The sequence below is a fragment of the Elephas maximus genome, chromosome 1 (genome assembly GCF_024166365.1).
Source record: "Elephas maximus indicus isolate mEleMax1 chromosome 1, mEleMax1 primary haplotype, whole genome shotgun sequence".
NCBI lineage: Eukaryota > Metazoa > Chordata > Mammalia > Proboscidea > Elephantidae > Elephas > Elephas maximus.
Genome location: NC_064819.1, coordinates 96,466,061 through 96,483,124, shown reverse-complemented (window position 1 = coordinate 96,483,124; position 17,064 = coordinate 96,466,061). Strand labels below are relative to the sequence as shown.

Sequence of the window (17,064 nt, the reverse complement as noted above, 5' to 3'; positions counted from 1 at the left end):
ACCTTTTGTTGTAGGAGCTCCTGGGAGGAAGCCAAAAATAGCGGTCAGTATTGAAAAAAGGCATCCTGTTGCAAACAGAAAGCAGTGGGGAGGTGGTAGGGCAGAGAGGTGGAAAAGCCTGCTTGGCCCTTGGTCCCACTGAGTTGGAGGAGCAGGTAGCTCAGTCCCTTGCCCCTGACTTTGCAGAAACGCATATTCCAAGTTGGCCTAAGGGACCACGTGAAGCCATAAACAGGCCTGGCCAGGCAGGTCCTCAGATAGCAGTTGGATTCAGCACTGTGGGCAGGTTCTGGGAGAGACCCCAGGACAGAGGCACCCTAGCTGGGGACATGCACATGTGTCACCTTATTATTCCACAGAGTCTGAGCTCCTACTGGTGAATGTTCACAGCCCCTACTTGAGCTTTTTTCTGTTTAGAATAGAGCTGAGAGCAGGGGCAGTGTGAACAGCACCCCTCAGTGGTGAAAAGTGGGAGGGAGGAAGTAGTTTTTAACCTTGTTTGTGTGCTAGCCTCAGAATGTTTTTAAATGCATAAAATAAAATACATGGGATTAGAGGAAAAACCAGTTTCACTGGAATGTAGTTCCATCCAGGGTCCCTGTACAACAAGATATCACTCAGCATCTCTGGAGAGCCTGAGGAGAGGCCTGGGCCAGTGGGGAATGGTTTGTATTTCCATCCTCTGTCCACATGCCTCGTTAATCCCACACCTGGGGGAGGGGGGCAGAGGATGCAGGAAACAATAGCCCTGTTTAATGAACTAGATTTTTATTAATTTATTTAAGGCAATTAACATATTAGTCCTCAGGCCAAAGGATTTGTAAAACATTACACCCAAAGAAGAAGAAACAAGCAAAAAAAAAAAAAAAAGCTGCTCTAACACACCCAGCTTTCTCACCTGGGCATGCAACTTCCTGGGAAGAGCCAGGTCCAGGAGCAAGGCCTCTATCCTTGGGTCGCCGGTCCACCTGTGGCCAGACAGGGTGACCTGGGCACAGACAGGTCCACAGCAAACGAGGCACCAAGGGAGATAGGCGGGTGGGCGGGCAGGGCTGAGAACGGCACCCTTAGAATAAGTTAAATAACAAAGCCCTAAAATCACTTAGTAACAGCATTACTGCCACCTCCCCCAGAGGCAGGTAGCAAGCAAAATGTAGTGCTTGGAGATAAAGAGGTGACCCCGTTCCTAATCACCCACAAGGAGGGCTGCAAAGCAGTGTCAGTTACTGCTTTAAAAGACAACGGTCTCCAGGACTTATCTTCATCTAAGGCATTAAGGTAAACTGAGTCCCAGTGAAATTCTCTTTAAGAGCTCTAGGCAGGACTGTTAGTGCTGAGGCTCCCCAACCCCAATGCTGGTCAGAGCCTTGGTTTGGTTTGGGGTGTCTGCCAGAATGGGAGCTGGAAGCTGGCAGACACCTAGCCAGCTGGGCCCACAGCCTGAGGGAAGGGCAGTGTTGTTCCCAGTCAGCTCTCCAGTGACGAGCAACCCTTGCGGCCTTTGGTGGCTCTCCTCAGCGGCTGATGCAGTTCTGCACATCCACGAAGCCCAGGCGTTGCCTGCGTTTCCTCTGTTCCGTCATCTAGGGTTAAACATGCCAACAGGTCTTCAGACCACCTGGTGCCCTTCTTTGTGGGCACTGCCCCCCCAGTGGACCCAGCTGCCGCTCAGTCCTGGCAGCAGGCCAAGGCCCCTCAGGGTGACCAGAGGATGCCAGCCCCCACACCCATGTCCTCAATTAGTCTGTCACAAACCCCCAATTTGGTGCAGCTGGGAGCCACCCCGCCTAAGAGAGGGGCTGCCTAACCTTCATTTAGTAACCGCCAGGTGGAAAGGAGCTGGCTCTGGGCAACAGGTGGGGCTTGAGAAGTGGAAGGAAGCCTTTAAACCTCCCCCATCACCAGTGACCCCCTTGAGGGACCACCACATAACTGTACCAGGGTGTCTCAGACACAGGCAGGGGTTGCTGGCCCCAGTCTAACCTCCCATACACGAGGCAGGCAGGGCTGTGACCTCAGTGATGGCCTAAGGCTGCCCAGCGCTGTGCGTACCTGCTCCTTGAGCTCATTGAGCTGGGCAGTGAGGTGTGACACCAGCTTCATGGTGGAGTTGAGCTTGTCCTGAAGGAGCCGGATCTCGTTCTGTTCCCCCTCACCCTCGTTGCTCACCAGGGACATGGCCCTCATCCGGGGGAACCAGTCCAGATTCTTGTTCTGAAAAACAGCACTGGTGGGTAAGTGGGCTTGGGCCCAGCAAGGACGGCCTCATTAGGAGCATGGTAGTGTGGGGGAGGCTGCTGCCACACCCAGACAGGACTCCTTGCCAGGATGCGTCATTGGGAAAGTCTGAGCTGACCTGGGTCCTCCTGGGCAAGGGTGAGCTGGCAGGGAAGCCTCATGCTTGTGAAGGGCTGCAGCTCTGTGACAGGCCGGCTCCCATTAGACCACCTTACACTAGTTATCAGCACCATCTGTTTACTCTCCTGACACCTCATGAGAGGAGGAAGACAAGGCCTCTGAACTCAGGCCCTGAATTTCCTTCCTTCCTTCCTCCCTCCCTCACCCTACGCCCCGCCCTGACGTACATCCCACACCCAGGAAGATTAGAGTCAGACAGATGGCAGATTGAGGACGAGGGAGGCTCTGCTGAGGAGACTGGCAGCGACGTGCATCTCAGAGGCAAAGGCACCATTTCCCAGGACAGAAGAGCAGGAAGAAAGGAGTCACCTAGAAGTTTCTCAGACCAGCAGATATACCTGTACCCAGAGATCAGTTCAAAATACAGGTCTAGAAGAGAGAAACTGAACTTTCCTTTTTTAATTATTCACTGCCTTCCCTCCCTTCATTACTGTGGAAATTGACTAGATGACATTTGATTCCCTCTAAGTCTGAAACTAAGTTCTTCCAGGCTCCTCCTTGGTCTTGGACCGCCCAGACTTTGGGGAAAGTTGCTCTTCCTCCACCAAGCTAGGAAAAGCTCCCCAAGTAACCCATAGGGCAGTGGTCTCATGCAGGGTCTCCCCTGCTCCCACAGGCCTGGGGGCACCACACACACATGCCCTTCTGGGCTGATGGGTTTGCCATGGGCTTTTCCCAACACCATACCTGGCTCAGAAGAGCAGTGGGCAGCTGGCAGCGCTCCAGGGAGCAGAGGGCTGACTCCAGCTGCTCCCCTGCTGGCCTCAACAAGTGTCTGCAACTGTTTGAACCCCTCCCCTAAGCCTCTGAGATTAGTTATGCAGACAGATGTGGCCACTGCTCTTCGGGGCCCTGAGGACTAGAAACCTTGGCCACCAGGGCTTCTGGTGCAGTGGCAACCCTAAGGCCAGAAGCACCTGGTTTGGGCCCCTGGGGAGAGCTGCTCACAGACCCCCTGCAGCCCCTGCTCACACCTTGATCATCTGGGCCACGTAGCTCTCGGGGCCTGTGTAGTCCGTCTTGTTCTTCACCCGGACTAGCACGATGAAGTACAGGTAGTTCCACATGTTATGCTCCAGCTTGATGTGCTCCTCAAATGACACAGTCTTGTTATCAAACTTGTCCCTCTCCAGACCTGAGAAAGCAGAGGGTGAGGGTGAAGCCACCGGGTTTCCAAGAGCCTTAGGGGAAGCACCTAGTGTGGGGGCGGGGTCTTGCTGCACGGTAGGGGGAAGTGTTCCTCTCATGTGAAGAGGGCTAATGAGTGGTTCCGACAGCCCACTCGGGGCTATTTAGCCCACTGGTTCTATTTAAAGCACCAGCCACTTAGCCTCAGAGATTCTGCCCTTTCACGGCTGTAGCCCGCCCACAATGGCTGTCAAGGACTGGGAGCAGACGGCAGAACTCCCACCTCAGAAGCAGGAGAAGCTGGGTGAGGGATTTCTCCTACAGGTGACACCTGCTCCTTAGCCAGGGTGGCTGGGGAGGGGACTAATGCTTCACACCAGGGGTGGGAACAGCACTGCATTGAGATCAGGAGGTTGAAGCCACTCATTGGGCTTCAGGACCTCTTCTGTAGACCAAGGGCTTGAAGGAATGGTTTCTGAGGCCCCTCCCTACTCCCCTTTATTCTTCCAAAGTCAGGCAGCTCATGTTCTCCCCAGTTCTGGGATAAGCCAAAGAGGCATCCAGGGAAGGTTCCCCAGTGGCTGCAGGGACTGGGAAGGGCCACACTGAGGCTGCCACTGCCCTCAGATAACGTCCCATCCACAGGTCGCCCCGGCCCAGCACGGCCTCCAACAAGCAGGAACCTGGCCTCACCACAGATGAAGCATGTTGTCTTGAGAATCTCCTCCTTCTTCTGCTTCTCACTGCGCAGATCGGCAAAGGTGTCAATGATCACCCCAAAGATGAGGTTCAGCACAATGATGATGACGATGAAGAAGAATAGGAGGTCATAGACCACGCGGGCTGGGAAGAGAGACTCCTGCAGGGGCGAGACAGGGAGGCTGGGCCTGCAGTCCCCAGTTCACCGCCTGGACCGATGACTCCAGCAGGGGTCAGGGTCAGGGCTGTGATAACGGGGCCCAGCCCCCGCAGAAGGAAACAAGGGCCTCAGGCGTGGGCCGTGAAGATGGCAGAGTGAACCCTGCCTGACTCCAAGGAGCAAGAATGGCACCAGACACTCTTAAGTTTGGACGCTCTAAGTTGTCTCCAGTCGGAGACAAAACCCTGTAGGAGTTAGTATGGGGAGCTAGGACTACAGGTCTAGGCCTGTCTCTGCCCCTAACTTTTAGTTAGGTCTGAACTCTGCCATACCCACAGGATGCCTGGCCTCACACATCTAGAAACTATCTGGCTAGAGAGAAGACTTCTCATTCCCACAAGACTGGGGCAGGCTGACATTCTGGGAATGCTGAGCAGCCCAAGCCCAATCATGAGGTATCCTTATGAAGCCGACTCAGTCCCCCCACTGCCCTCCTGCTGTGGGCTGGGCTGTCGCCTGCCCCTTGGACCAGCCAGTGTGCCCCAGCACAGCTCTAGCCTGCGTCTGACTTCCTAGCAAGGAGCAAAGTACGATTGCGAAGGTCCTTATGGCGTCTGCAGCGAGCTGGTGGGGGTGCCAGAGCAGACTGGGGACTATGCTATCTTAGCACCAGGGTCACTGTCAATCCACTGGGAGTGGGGAGCGGGAGGAGGGAAGATAAAGGGAGGGGGCTTTCTGCAGTGAAGATCGACAGGAGAAGCTGCCCTGACTGGCTGTGACCTGAGGGCCGACTCTTCACAGTGCTGATGGGGACAGGGACTTGAGCCACTTGGATTGGGGGGCAGGGGCGGGGCCGCTCACATCTTTGGAGGGCTTGCGGAGAATGTCGCCCACGCCACCCCCGTTGCGCAGCCCATGGTTCATGACGGTGACAATGCACATCAGCAGCGTGTCACACGCCCGCTCCGTGCTGTCTGGCTCCTCGTCCTCTGTGAACAGAGCGGGTGCTCGTACCTCTGCCAGGCAGGCCTGCCCCCACCCTACCTGGACGCCCGCAGACACACTGCCCTCACCTTCCAGGACCTCAGGCACTGAGACCCCCGAGACACAGTCCGTCTTGTCCCTGCTGCATGTGCCCACAAATGCGGCAGCACTATGTGGCATCCCCAGGGGGTTGGCTGGAGGGGACACACACGAATCACAAGGTGCTCCAAATGCCCAGCTGAATCACCCCTCAGGACCTGGCCCCAACATCACAGCATCCAGGAAGCCTTCCCCGATCCTGCCTGCTTTCCACTCTGGCTACAAGTGATGGGTCTTTAAGCCCTGACTCACATGGGCTGCACACTGAGGGCAGGAGGGGCCTCTGATCCTGAGCCCCGCACATGGGCAGCCTTTGCAAATACTGAGCTTAACATGAATGGTGGCCTGCAGGAGGCTCCAGCTGTCTAGCAAGTAGCTCCTAAAGAAGCTAGAGACCCAGGGCTCTCCCGCCCTTCGGTCTGTTCCAGGAATGAGGGAAGTAGGTGGGTATGAGCTAGGCCTCCCCACCAACCAAGAGGAGAACCTGAGGCAAGGATCCTGGTGGGACAAGGGCTGTCAGGTCCTGGTCCTGATGCCGGTCATTTGTGCTAGCCAGACCTCATGGCCCTCACACCCACCCCAGAGGGAGGCCTCCTAGACCTTTGGAGTCGTTGCTGGGCAGCCGGTCAACCTCAAGGATGAAGTCATCCTTCAGGAAGAGGAAGCCCACGATGGAGAAGAGGTAGACCAGGATGAGGGCCAGCAGGGCAGTCAGCAGGATGGAGCGGCCATTGCGGGTCACACTCTTGATGACGTTGAATAGGGTCTCCTCACGGTAGATGAGGTCAAAGAGCTGCAGGGACAGGAATGGGACCTTGAGGGGCTGGGCGGGCCCACCTCACTGGGTACCCACTGGACCCCTTCGCCCAGCTCCAATGGTTCACCACAGCTTCCTCCGCTGTGTTTGTGAAAGAGTAACCAAGGCTTTTCAGAGGAACCTGGAGTTCGCAGGCCACCAAAAGGGGAAGGTGAGGGGTGCAATGGGCAGGCGAATACCAGCCACAGTGGGAGAAGGATGGCCAGTTCTCATAGCGCACTACATACCACAAAACACTCTGGGTGCTTCTCATGCATTACCTCATGTAACCCTCACACTTGTTCCAGAAGGTAGGTGCTGTTGTTATCCCCATTTTACAGATGGGGAAACCAAGGCACAGAGCAGTTTAAAAACTTGCCCGAAGTTTTATAGCTAATTTTTTAGTGACCAAGCCAGGATCCAAACTCAGGGGGTCTGGCTCCAGAGTGCAGGTTTATACCACCACTGAACTGGGGAGATGAATCAGACAGGGGCCAGCAGTGGCTGCCAGGGCCCTGAGGGCCAGGCCTAGTCAGGTGCAGGAAGACTCGGAAAACTCACTCCTTGAAGCCCAGCAGCAAGAGGACTAAACAGAGGCTGGTGCTGGGGAACTGCTGGTAACTCATGTGAACCCCAGCCAGCCACGCGCCCCTACCGGGCCCCACCCAACTCAGCAGCCTCACCAGGATGCTGTAGAAGAGTTCGTGTGCGAAGAGGCCCAGGACACTAGTGAGGATGTAGCCCACGTGGTAGAGGAATTCCATGTCCATGACCATGGCCTTATAACCACGGATGAAGGTGCCACGGTTGCCCACGAAGCTCACAACGAACACGATCTTGTTGGTCAGCTGGGGGCGAATGCAGGGCACGGGATCAATGCCCACTGCCCACCCTGAGTCTCCCTGGCCCCTGCTACCATGCCCACCCAATGCTCAGCCTGGCTGGGTGGCATTAGTGAAAAGTGCTTTCAGAAATACATCTGGACCCCTGGAACTCAGAGTAGAGGAGAAGCCCTTTGGGTCCCCCAGCTTCAGGAGAAAACTGAGGTGCAGATAAAGCAGAGTGGGGACAGAGGCCACACCTGGCCTGTACAGTGCTTTGGGAAAAGGCACTCTTTGCCCAAAGCACTTTATTTCCACCTGTCAGGAAATCATAATAGCAAATTTCTGATGTCTACAACGGGAACACTGACGTTGGCAGTGCACAAGCAGCCCAAGTGTATACAGCAGCCATGAAGCAGGTCCCTCAAAGTGACTCCTGCCTGCCTGAGCACCAGCTGCCCCCAGCTGTTGAGAGAGGGAGGAGGCGTGGAATGGTCCCGACTGCTGGTCTAGAATGAGCCTGGGATCCCAGCACAGGGAGGAGGGAGACGGGGCACAGCGGTGGCTGCCGGGAAGCTGCCGTTCTGACTGCATGAGAACAAGGGAGTGACCTGGGGGTGGGGCTCCCCGCTGGCACTCACATTGAGGGCGCCCAGGATGTTGAGCGTGGGCCCGATGCCCAGGTAGTAGATGGAACGCAGGATGAGCGCCACGATGAGGGGGCGGATGCTGTAGCGCTTGGTGAACAGGGCCGCAATGGAGAAGCAGATGAGGATCCAGAACAGCAGAGACATGAGCGGGGAGCCCAGCACGCCTAGGGGCCAGGGCAGGGGATGAGCGGGCCTGCTCAAGCCACCACAGCCCCCACACAGGCCTGGAGGCCCCGAGATGCCATTCCTTCCCGGAAGCCTTCCCTATTAAGTTCCTGGTCACCTGGTTTTAGCCACCTCCTCACACCTGCATCTCTAGGCCTAGGTGGGAGGCACTATCCGCTGCTGCTATGGAAACATTTGCTTACATCATCTACATTTTGTTTCTGGCTCCCTTATCTGTGAGTGTGTGTGTTAACGCATGTATGTGACTGTTTATGTGTGTACAAGTGTGTGCTTCTCCAACTAGGCCAAGTCTAGCCCAATCTGGCCCAGACGTCAAAGACCTTGTCCCTGTCTCGCGGGTAAGTGCAGAGCCCAGAGGGCAGTGCAGGGGACCCCCTTCTCCCCATTCCATATCTGGGTCCCTCAGAGCCTGGCCAGCCCCAAGGCTCTGCCCTCCTCTGGGAGGGGAATGTGGTAAATTCTAGGCCCAGGCCCTGCCTGCCAGCCTTGCATTCTCACCTGTGGATGCGCCCTCCACATACGGGTAGAAGAAGGCAATGATGATGTTGATGAAAACGGCCAGGTTGAAGGAGATGCTCCCCCACAGGGTCATGCGGCGGGAGAACCAGTAGATCAATGGCATGCCTGGGAGGGGACGCCCAAGAGCTATTAACGCCCTCTGCCCACCCCACCCGGGCCGAAGCGTCCCTCCCTGGGGGTGGAGGCGGGATAGGCTTCAAAGGTGGGCTTTCAAGCACCCACCAGAGAGGGCATCAGTGAGTAACTCCGGAGCCCCGCCCACCTGCCCGCCCCGCGGTCCTTACTGCGGAGCTTCCGCTGCCACTCCATCTCGTTGTGCAGGAAGGAGGACTGGTCGAAAAAGTCGCTCACTTTGCTGCCCTGCTCGTCCTGCTCAGTGGTGGTGAAGAGCCGGTGCTTGGTCTCCTCCGTCAGGAACTGGCAGATGCCAGGCACCGGGAACACGATCTGCTCCATGCTGCGGTCCTGCCGCACGATCTGGACACACACCGGGGCGTCACACCGGTGCCCACAGCCCTTCACTCACTCCCACCCCTGCCATCCTCGTGCCCCACCTCAATCTGGGACGTGTGGTTCTCGTAGTAGGCCAGGGGGTCCTCCTCCTCCTCCTGTGCCGGAGCCGATGACTTGAGCATCTGAGACAGCTGCTTGTTGTTGAGGCTGAGCTGATGGGCAGGACAGCCAAGATCAGGCTGGCAGCCTCCGCAATCCAGCCTAGTATCTGGTCCCGACCCAGGTCCATCTCTGCCATGCCTGAGCCCAACCTGAGCCTAGCCCTGAACTACACCCCAGTGTCTGCCCTGCCGGCCCTAGGCCAAGTCCAGCCCAACTAGGGCCCCAACCCCTAGAGTCTGTTGGGGGGCAGAAACCGTACCCAGAAGATCCTAGAGGACAACCAGCGGCCTCCTCAGTGCTGCCCAGATGTAGCCTTGGCCCTGCTTGAGGCTTCCAGACCCATCCCAAACCCACTCCAGCCTGGCTCCCACCTCCAAGTCCAGGTTGTACCCTTGGCCCCCTGTCTCACTCTAGCCTCCCTGGGCCCCGCCCCCAACTCTAGCTCCATGCTCAGTTACAGGCCTTGCTCCCCCTAGAACGCAGCTCCACCCTGAGTTCCTGGCTTAGACCCCTGGTCCGAATTCTAGCTAGCCCCTCAGTTCTCAGTTCTGCCCTCATCCTGGCTCTTGGGTCAGAGCCCTGCCCTCAGTTCCCAGTTCCCTCCCCAGATACTAGCCCTCCCAATCTCCCACCAGCCCCGCCCCTAGATTGAAGCCCCGCTCCCAGTACCAGCCCTGCTCTTGGGCACCCACCATGGAAGAGATGCCCTCGGCCTCCTCCTCTTGGATGCGCTTCACAGGCTTCAGCAGGTGCTGCAGCTGTTTGTTGTGCCTGGAGAGCTGAGCGATAGAGCAGAGCAGTCATGCGGTGGGCACGGCTGCTGGGGGCTCAGTCACTGGGGTGGGGCACCGGGTGGGGCTGGTACCTGCAGTGCCAGGATGTAGATGTTATGGCCCACTTCCCGTGGGCTCACCTCCGAGTTTTCCCTCTCTTCCTCCTGCAGGTAGGCCTTCTTGATGACGTCCACCTGGCAGGACAACATCTGCTCAAATGGCCTCTCCTTAGGTGGAAAGGCAGGCCGAGCTCTAATCCCATCCCAGCCCACCTGCTCAGTGCCACCTGCCCACCTGCCCAGCAGCCCAGCCTCACCAGCTCCTGGGGCCGCAGGCTAATGAGAATGCGCTCAGCATTTTCACTGTCATGCCGGCTTTCCATCAGAGCCAGGAGCAGCTTGGAGGCATTGTCCTGAGAATAAGGGGGTGGCCACAGTCTGAGGGTCCCACTACACCTACCACTACCCCATAACAGCCCCTTCTGACCCCTAAGCTGTTCTATGCCCCCACCCCAGGCTTGCTGAGAGGTGTACTGCGTACCCAGCCCTGTGCCTGTCTCCCCACCCACACGCCTGGCTTCACTTCCACCCTGTGGCGGGCACACTCAGCTCCCCAGACAGCAGACACATACGAAGGAGGCCCTCAGGTAAAACAGAACTCGCTTCTAGTGTATGTCCAGCAGGTTTGCTCACACGTTCACTATTGTGGATGCACAAACATGTGCATATTACACATATGTATCACCACATGCGTCACTGCACATACAACACGTGATACCCATATCACACACACACACATCACTTCCCTACAACCTGCACCCATCATACACAATGCTGACAGCACACACATCACACACACGCCCTGCACACAACGTGGACCTGCCCCAGCCCCACCTTGAGCTGCAGCACTAAATCCACGCGGTACTTGCACAGGGGGCTGATGTCATTGAGAATCAGTGCAGTGATGATGTCTATGCCATTGGACTCATGTGTCACGATGCAGGTCTGGAAGAGGGCAGTGGGGGACACAGGGCCCAGGCCCCTCAGACTTGTGGCAGCTCCAGAGGCCCCTAGCCCAAGCCCCATTCCTCACCCACCCAGGCCTGCCATCCCAGCTGCCGCTACCCTGGCAGCTCACCTGGTTCTCATGGCAGGGGCCCTGGCAGTACTCAGTGAGGGTCTCCAGAGTCTGGATGACGAGGCCCACATTGTCCTCATTGATGTAGAGCCCTAGCAGCCCTAGGCCACCCGTGGTGCTGCCACACATGATGTCCAGGAACTGCAGCGTTTCACACACCAGGTTGTAGTTGGTCTTGTTGTTCTGACAGCGAAGGAAGTTCTGCAGGACACAGGAAAGGTAGGCATAGGGTGGCTCTGCCCGGGACCCGTCTGCAGGGGGTGGGGGATCACCAGCCACAGGGCATTGGTGCCGGGGCTGGGTGGCAGGGGTGGAGTCAGACGCTGGCTGGGTGGCAGGGCAGTGTCATGGCACTCACCTGCAGGTCCCGGTTGTGGTTCTCGCACAGCAGCTGCAGGAAGCGCAGGATCGGCTGCATGATGAGCACGGACGTGCCCATCTCGTTGCTCTGCACGCGCTCCTCCACCTCACGCCCCCGGCGGAGGCTGGGGCCCAGCGAATAGCGGGATGGGGAGCCAGGCATGGAGAAGGAGGCCACGCGGCCTGCGGGGTACGGCCTGGTGAGGCCAGACCTTCACCCTGTTCCCACCCTACCCCCCACCTTCCATATTTTGCCTTGTGCCCTCACCTTATCCCTCCCCTGCACACTCTGACCCTTGCCCATCACCCCCATACTGTACTCTGTGCCCCCCATGCCTCTGACCTTTGGCAACAGGGTCTGGCTCACGATCCTCACGAGGCTGGTTGCCCAGGTCACTCATGTTGACAGTCACTGTGGACTTGGTCTCCTGCTGGGCCCGCTTCATGCGGTCGTGCAGCACCTTGAAGAAGCGCTCGGACTTCTTGTCGCTCGTCATCAGGTTGTAGAAGGATTTCTGGGGGTGGTTAGTGGGGTGGAGGCAGCCTTAGTACTGAGCCTGGCCCCTAAGCTCTGCCCTGTGCTGCAGGGACAAGGACAGGGGCAGATGGGGTCCCAGACACACTCAAACCAGAAGAGGCTGGTGGCAGAGAGATGGCCCTATGCACTGTAACTAAGGGGGAGGAGACAGGGGAAGACAAAGGGCCTGGAGGACCAAACTGCTGAGGCAATGCTGGTGGTCGGCTGCACCAGCCTCCTGACCAGCCCCTCTTTCTGCCCTCGCCCCTGCATCTCCCACACAGCAGCCAGAGGGATCCCCCTCAAGCAGGGGCAAATTACCCAATAAGCAAGGTAAGCACGGGCTTGCTTACTAGTGCTTACTTACTAATCTGTAGTGAACAATTTCACATTTTTTTCACACACCAAAGGTTTTGCTTCTAGGTATGGCTGGCATCTGTCTCCCTCCCAACCCCAGAGCACCTTCCTAAGAATCAAAGCCTCTCTTCAAATTAACAATCCCTGACAGGGACAGAGTACCGAATAAGCAAGGTAGGCACGTGCTTACTAGTGCTTACTTACTAATCTGTAGTGAACAGTTTCACGTGATTTTCACCACCTCTTTGAAAGTCATGTGAAATCATTCACTACTGATAGTGAGTAATCACAAGTAAGTCCTTGCGTACCTCGCTTACTAGGTAATCCGTCCCTGCCCTCAAGTCTAAGTCACATCCCTCCTCTGCTCAAGACCCTACAGTGGCTCCCATCTCACCTAGAGAGAAAGCCATGACCTCCCCGTGCCCGCGAGGCCCACGTGATGGCTGCTCCCTCTCATGCCCCATGTCCCACCACCTGCCCTGTCTCCCCACTCTCACTACTCCAGCCACCTCCCCCTTCATGGCCTTTGCACTGGCCATTGCCCCCCTCGGGGACTCTGCCCCAGTGTGTCCACAGCCTTACTTCTTCCTTTAGGCCTTTACTCAAATGTTCCCTGCTCAGGACCTTCCTGATGCCACTGTTTAAGACGACCCTTTCCCAGCCCACAGCCCCTTGCCTGATTTATCACCATCTGGGATGTGCTCTCCATACTACATATGGAATTAGGTTTACTCATTAACACACACCCCCACTGTGATGCAGGTGCAAGGAGAACACAGGTCTTTGTCTCTTTTGTTCACTGCTGAACCCTCAGTGCCTAGAACACTGTCAGGCACACAGAAGGTGCCAGTGCAGATGTACGGAATGAATGAATGAATGAGGATAAAGAAATCAGAGATGGCTTCCTGGAGAAGGTAGGCCTTGCGTTGGGCACAAAAGGGTGAAGAGGATGTAGAAAAGGTAGGAAAGTGGCCTGAGCAGAGGCTGAGAAGCAAGAATGAGAGACAGGATGGTGAAGGGACAAGAGGCTCAGGCTGACTGGAGCAGAGTGGGGTGTGCAGGGATGGAGAAGGGCTTGCAAGACAGACCAGACCCAGCGAGCAGATGTGAGAGATGATGCCTGCCAATGGGTAGCCAAGACTTGCGCTGGCCGCTAGCACCCCAGCTCTGCAGCCAAGACCCCACCGCCTCAGTGTCTTGGCACACCTGTCCCATCTCCTGAGTGGGAGGTGCCCACCCAAGGGAGGTGAGCATCAGCACCCCCACCACCCACCCTGCCCCACCTGGATCTCAGTGTTGCCACCATCCAGCAGGCGGATGGCCAGGCCAATGCTCTCCTGGAAGATCTTCTCATTCTTGGTGCTGGTGATGAGGTCACACACCAGCTTGGTGGCCCCTTCCTTGTCCAGCCGGCACTGGGTGGCCGAGATTGCTGACCAGTCCTGGTCCAGGCCTGGAATGGGCAAGGGGCTCACTTGAGTGGTCCTGGTGGGGTGAGAAAGCAGAAGGGAGCGCGAGGGCAAACGGCCATCCAGAGGCACAGCAGAGGCAGACAGTACTAACCAGCACCCATGGGGTCCGACAGGTCTCCCCGTGAACTAGACTTCCGGTTCTGGAGATAGTTCTGTAGCAGCATCTTGCGCAGCTGGTTGCCCTGGGAAAAGATGGGAGTGAGGCCCTGAGTGGACCCAGGGCAGCAGCTGTTGGTCAGCCACAAGGACACATTTCAGCTTTTAACGACCGGCCCATCAGCTCTGGTCCTGAGGCTCCAGGCCCACCTGGTCAGGCCTGCCTGGTGTCTGGCCCGCCAGGGCACTCACCCGGTCCCCGTACTTGGTCTTCTTGAGCAGCATTTGTTGCAGGGTCCGCAGCACCTTGATGCACAGCTTCTCCTCGGACTCCATGAGGTCCTTGGTGTGCTGGATCAGCCTGGGCCGGCAGGGAGCGGCATGCTCAGGGCTGCCCCCTGCTGCCCCTTCCCTGCCCCAGGCAGGCACACCCCAGGCCCTCTGAACCCGCGGCCCCCACCCCTGCCCGACCGGGTGGGACGCACTTGGACAGGAAGCCCCCGCTCTCGCAGCGCTGGTAGGCCTCACTGCCCTCCAGGAAGAGCAGCTCGGGCCAGTGCAGCACATCCACCAGCACAGACAGCTCGGCCTGCACCAGCGGCTTCAGCCGCTCCTCCAGGGCCGTGATGATGTCCTGTGGGGGCAGCGCAGGGTCACCTTGGGCAAGGGGCTGGCCGCTCAGGCCTGAGAGGTGCCCAGGGCTTGGCTGCCACACTTCCCCTACCCAAGCACCAAACAGCCCCATGAGTCCTGAGTGTGTAAACCCTGAGTCTGGCTGGGGACAGGGCAGGGCTGAGGCCTAGAGCAACAGAGCTACCCTGGACAAAGCATAGTGCCTGTCTGCTCAGAGCCCCTGGCTGGAGGCCGTGAGCTGTGGCTTTTCTCCTAGCCCCTCCTCCAGCTGTCTGTGTGACCTTGGGCAGACCCCTTGCCCTCTCTGGGCCTCAGTCTCCTGACTTGTGGGGATAGTGACCCTACCACATCCCCTCCACAGGGGACAAAACAGCAGGCAGGAGTGTGCGACAAACTGGAAGATGCTGTCAGGAGTGAGAGGTGGTCCCAACCCCCTTCATGAGCTCTGGCCCCACTAGCAGGGCCCCCCTGCATTGATTCCAGGTCCCCTTGAATGATGCCCCTCAATCCCCTGCCCCAGGGCCTGCCCCTAGAAGCCCCCAAAGAGGGGACGAGTAACCAGCCCCTTCCTGGGAAGGTGTAGGCAATACAGGAAGGGACACCCCCAGAGAACCTGCCCTTCTGAAGGGGAGAACTGCCCAGGCAACCACGTAGCTCCCACAGGGGGTGCCAGGCAGCAAGGCAGGCAGCGGAGTATGGGGGGAGGGAGGGGCGGCAGGCCCACCTGTAGCTTCTCAATGATGTTCTTGTAGTCCCACTGGTTAGCAGTGGGGGTGACACGGGGGAAGGACCGGGTGGCCGCCTTGTAGTTGGAAACGTTCCGCTGGGCAGCTGCGGCAAGGCTGATTCCACTGCTGAGCAGCGAGCTGATGTGGGCATCCAGGTCCATGGGCAGCAAGATGGCCCGACCCTTGGCTGGGTGGGGAGAGGGGTGGGGTGCTAGAGGGCTGGATATGAGAGGTCGGCCAGCCAGAGGGCCGGGCTCGGAGCTGCCAGACTTGGGGCAGGGGAACTACACTGAAGGCCTGGGGGGCAGGGACTCTACCCTGGGTCCCACCTAAGAGACCATGGGGCCCTCTTCCCCTTTTTGGGCTAAGAAGAGGAAGTTTCTGCGTCTTGGAGTCTCTGGATGCTACAAACAGGTAATGTGCTTGGCTGCTAACCAAAAGGTTGGAGTTTCTAGTCCACCCAGAGGTGCCTCAGAAGAAAGGCCTGGCAATCTACTTCCGAAAAATCAGCACTGAAAACCCTATGGAGCATAGTTCTACTCTGACACACATGGGGTTGCCATGAGTCGGAACTGACTTGATAGCAACTAGTTAACTGGTTTCTGCATCTTGGTTGCATCCTGGCTCCACCCTGACTCCTGCCCTCCTCCCTCCCACATTCCTCCTCCCCTTCCCTAATAATCTACAGTCCTCCCTCCTGTCTGACTACCATTTACAAGTGAAAAAAGAAAAAAAACAACTCTGGGGAATACCCACCCACCACCACCCAGCATGTCCCTTTCTCTCAATCACAGAGGTGCCAGTTAGACACTAAGAAGGACTTACTGAGAACCCCTGGGGGCAGGTGATGGTCGAACTTAAGGATAAGGTCTGGACTTTGAGGGCAGATGTCCCTGTGTGAAGGGGTGGGGGTTGGGAGCTGGCCACGCCCCGGCACACTCACCCACCATGGCGAGGGTTCGGATGCAGGCCTCCACAGAGCCCTTGTGCTGCTGTTGCAGCCATGGGCACTCCAGCAGCCGCGTGGTGGACTGCAGCAGCTGCACCACAATTGTCTGGTGTGTCTGGAAGAGGCCACACAATTGCTGCTGCAGCCCAGCCCATCCCCACCCTGGGCAGCCCAGGTCCAGTGACCTGGGCTCGCCAAGGCCGGGCGTAGGGTAGAGGGACAAGGCCTCGCTAGCCACCACATGCCTTTGCACCAGTGGGAGAAAAGTACCCCCTTTTCCCAGAACTCAGCAGTACACAACCTGCCCAACTATACCTGGCAGCCCTGTTAGTGAACCTCCCCCTCCAAGGTCATAGCCCTGTTGCTGACCCTTTTCTTCCTTTAAAAAAATTTTAACTAATTTAATTAATGTTGTGAACAGCTAATGTATTTACATGGTTCAAAAATCAAGAAGCTTTATAAAAAGGTGTACTTCAGAAAGTCTCACTCCACCCTTGTCCCACTGCCTCCACTCCCCGCACCCTGCCCCGGGGCTGATGAGAGGTGAGGAAAGGGGGTACAATTTACCAGGGTCCTGTGGCCCCAAAGAGGTCCCAGGGTCCAAACACATGTATCAAAACAAACCCACCCCTTGATGGTTGTCACTGAAATGTATGTGTGCAAATGATTTAACTGGCAAATATTTTGTTATACATATTTTACCACAATAAACATTAAAAATAAATAAATAAACCCACCCTTGTCAGGAGGGCAGGACCCAACGTTCTTGTCTCCCCCCACCTTATCTATCTATCTATCATCTATCTATCTAATCTATCTATCTATCTAATCTATCTGGAAGCCCTATGGGGCAGTTCTACTCTGTTCCGTAAGATCGCTATGAGTCGGAATCAACTCAACGGCAACAGGTTTGATTTTTTTGTTTGGTTGTTTATTATTTGTATGTGTGTGTACATGTATATGGTGA

At 57.0% G+C, this 17,064-nt stretch overlaps 1 protein-coding gene across 2 annotated transcripts in view; it reads right to left on the bottom strand.

Annotated features, from left to right (window-relative positions):
- Nucleotides 1-819: 819 nt before the first annotated feature.
- The window catches only part of ITPR3 (inositol 1,4,5-trisphosphate receptor type 3), an 83,200-nt gene continuing 66,955 nt past the window's right edge, over nucleotides 820-17,064 (bottom strand). The window contains exons 34-58 of one of the 2 annotated variants that reach the window (XM_049890308.1): nucleotides 16,092-16,212; nucleotides 15,145-15,335; nucleotides 14,273-14,421; nucleotides 14,040-14,148; nucleotides 13,783-13,873; nucleotides 13,503-13,672; nucleotides 11,689-11,860; nucleotides 11,344-11,528; nucleotides 10,986-11,186; nucleotides 10,742-10,852; nucleotides 10,165-10,260; nucleotides 9,941-10,075; nucleotides 9,768-9,854; nucleotides 9,015-9,125; nucleotides 8,745-8,937; nucleotides 8,440-8,565; nucleotides 7,747-7,919; nucleotides 6,968-7,132; nucleotides 6,089-6,281; nucleotides 5,479-5,583; nucleotides 5,267-5,394; nucleotides 4,240-4,405; nucleotides 3,393-3,553; nucleotides 2,053-2,214; nucleotides 820-1,583 (exon numbers count right to left, since the gene is read on the bottom strand). In XM_049890308.1, coding sequence (XP_049746265.1) covers nucleotides 1,515-1,583; nucleotides 2,053-2,214; nucleotides 3,393-3,553; nucleotides 4,240-4,405; nucleotides 5,267-5,394; nucleotides 5,479-5,583; nucleotides 6,089-6,281; nucleotides 6,968-7,132; nucleotides 7,747-7,919; nucleotides 8,440-8,565; nucleotides 8,745-8,937; nucleotides 9,015-9,125; nucleotides 9,768-9,854; nucleotides 9,941-10,075; nucleotides 10,165-10,260; nucleotides 10,742-10,852; nucleotides 10,986-11,186; nucleotides 11,344-11,528; nucleotides 11,689-11,860; nucleotides 13,503-13,672; nucleotides 13,783-13,873; nucleotides 14,040-14,148; nucleotides 14,273-14,421; nucleotides 15,145-15,335; nucleotides 16,092-16,212 — 3,570 coding nt within the window. In that variant the 3' untranslated portion in view covers nucleotides 820-1,514. The remainder of the gene's footprint in view (nucleotides 1,584-2,052; nucleotides 2,215-3,392; nucleotides 3,554-4,239; nucleotides 4,406-5,266; nucleotides 5,395-5,478; nucleotides 5,584-6,088; nucleotides 6,282-6,967; nucleotides 7,133-7,746; nucleotides 7,920-8,439; nucleotides 8,566-8,744; nucleotides 8,938-9,014; nucleotides 9,126-9,767; nucleotides 9,855-9,940; nucleotides 10,076-10,164; nucleotides 10,261-10,741; nucleotides 10,853-10,985; nucleotides 11,187-11,343; nucleotides 11,529-11,688; nucleotides 11,861-13,502; nucleotides 13,673-13,782; nucleotides 13,874-14,039; nucleotides 14,149-14,272; nucleotides 14,422-15,144; nucleotides 15,336-16,091; nucleotides 16,213-17,064) is intronic. The other variant, XM_049890317.1, reaches the window with a different exon arrangement.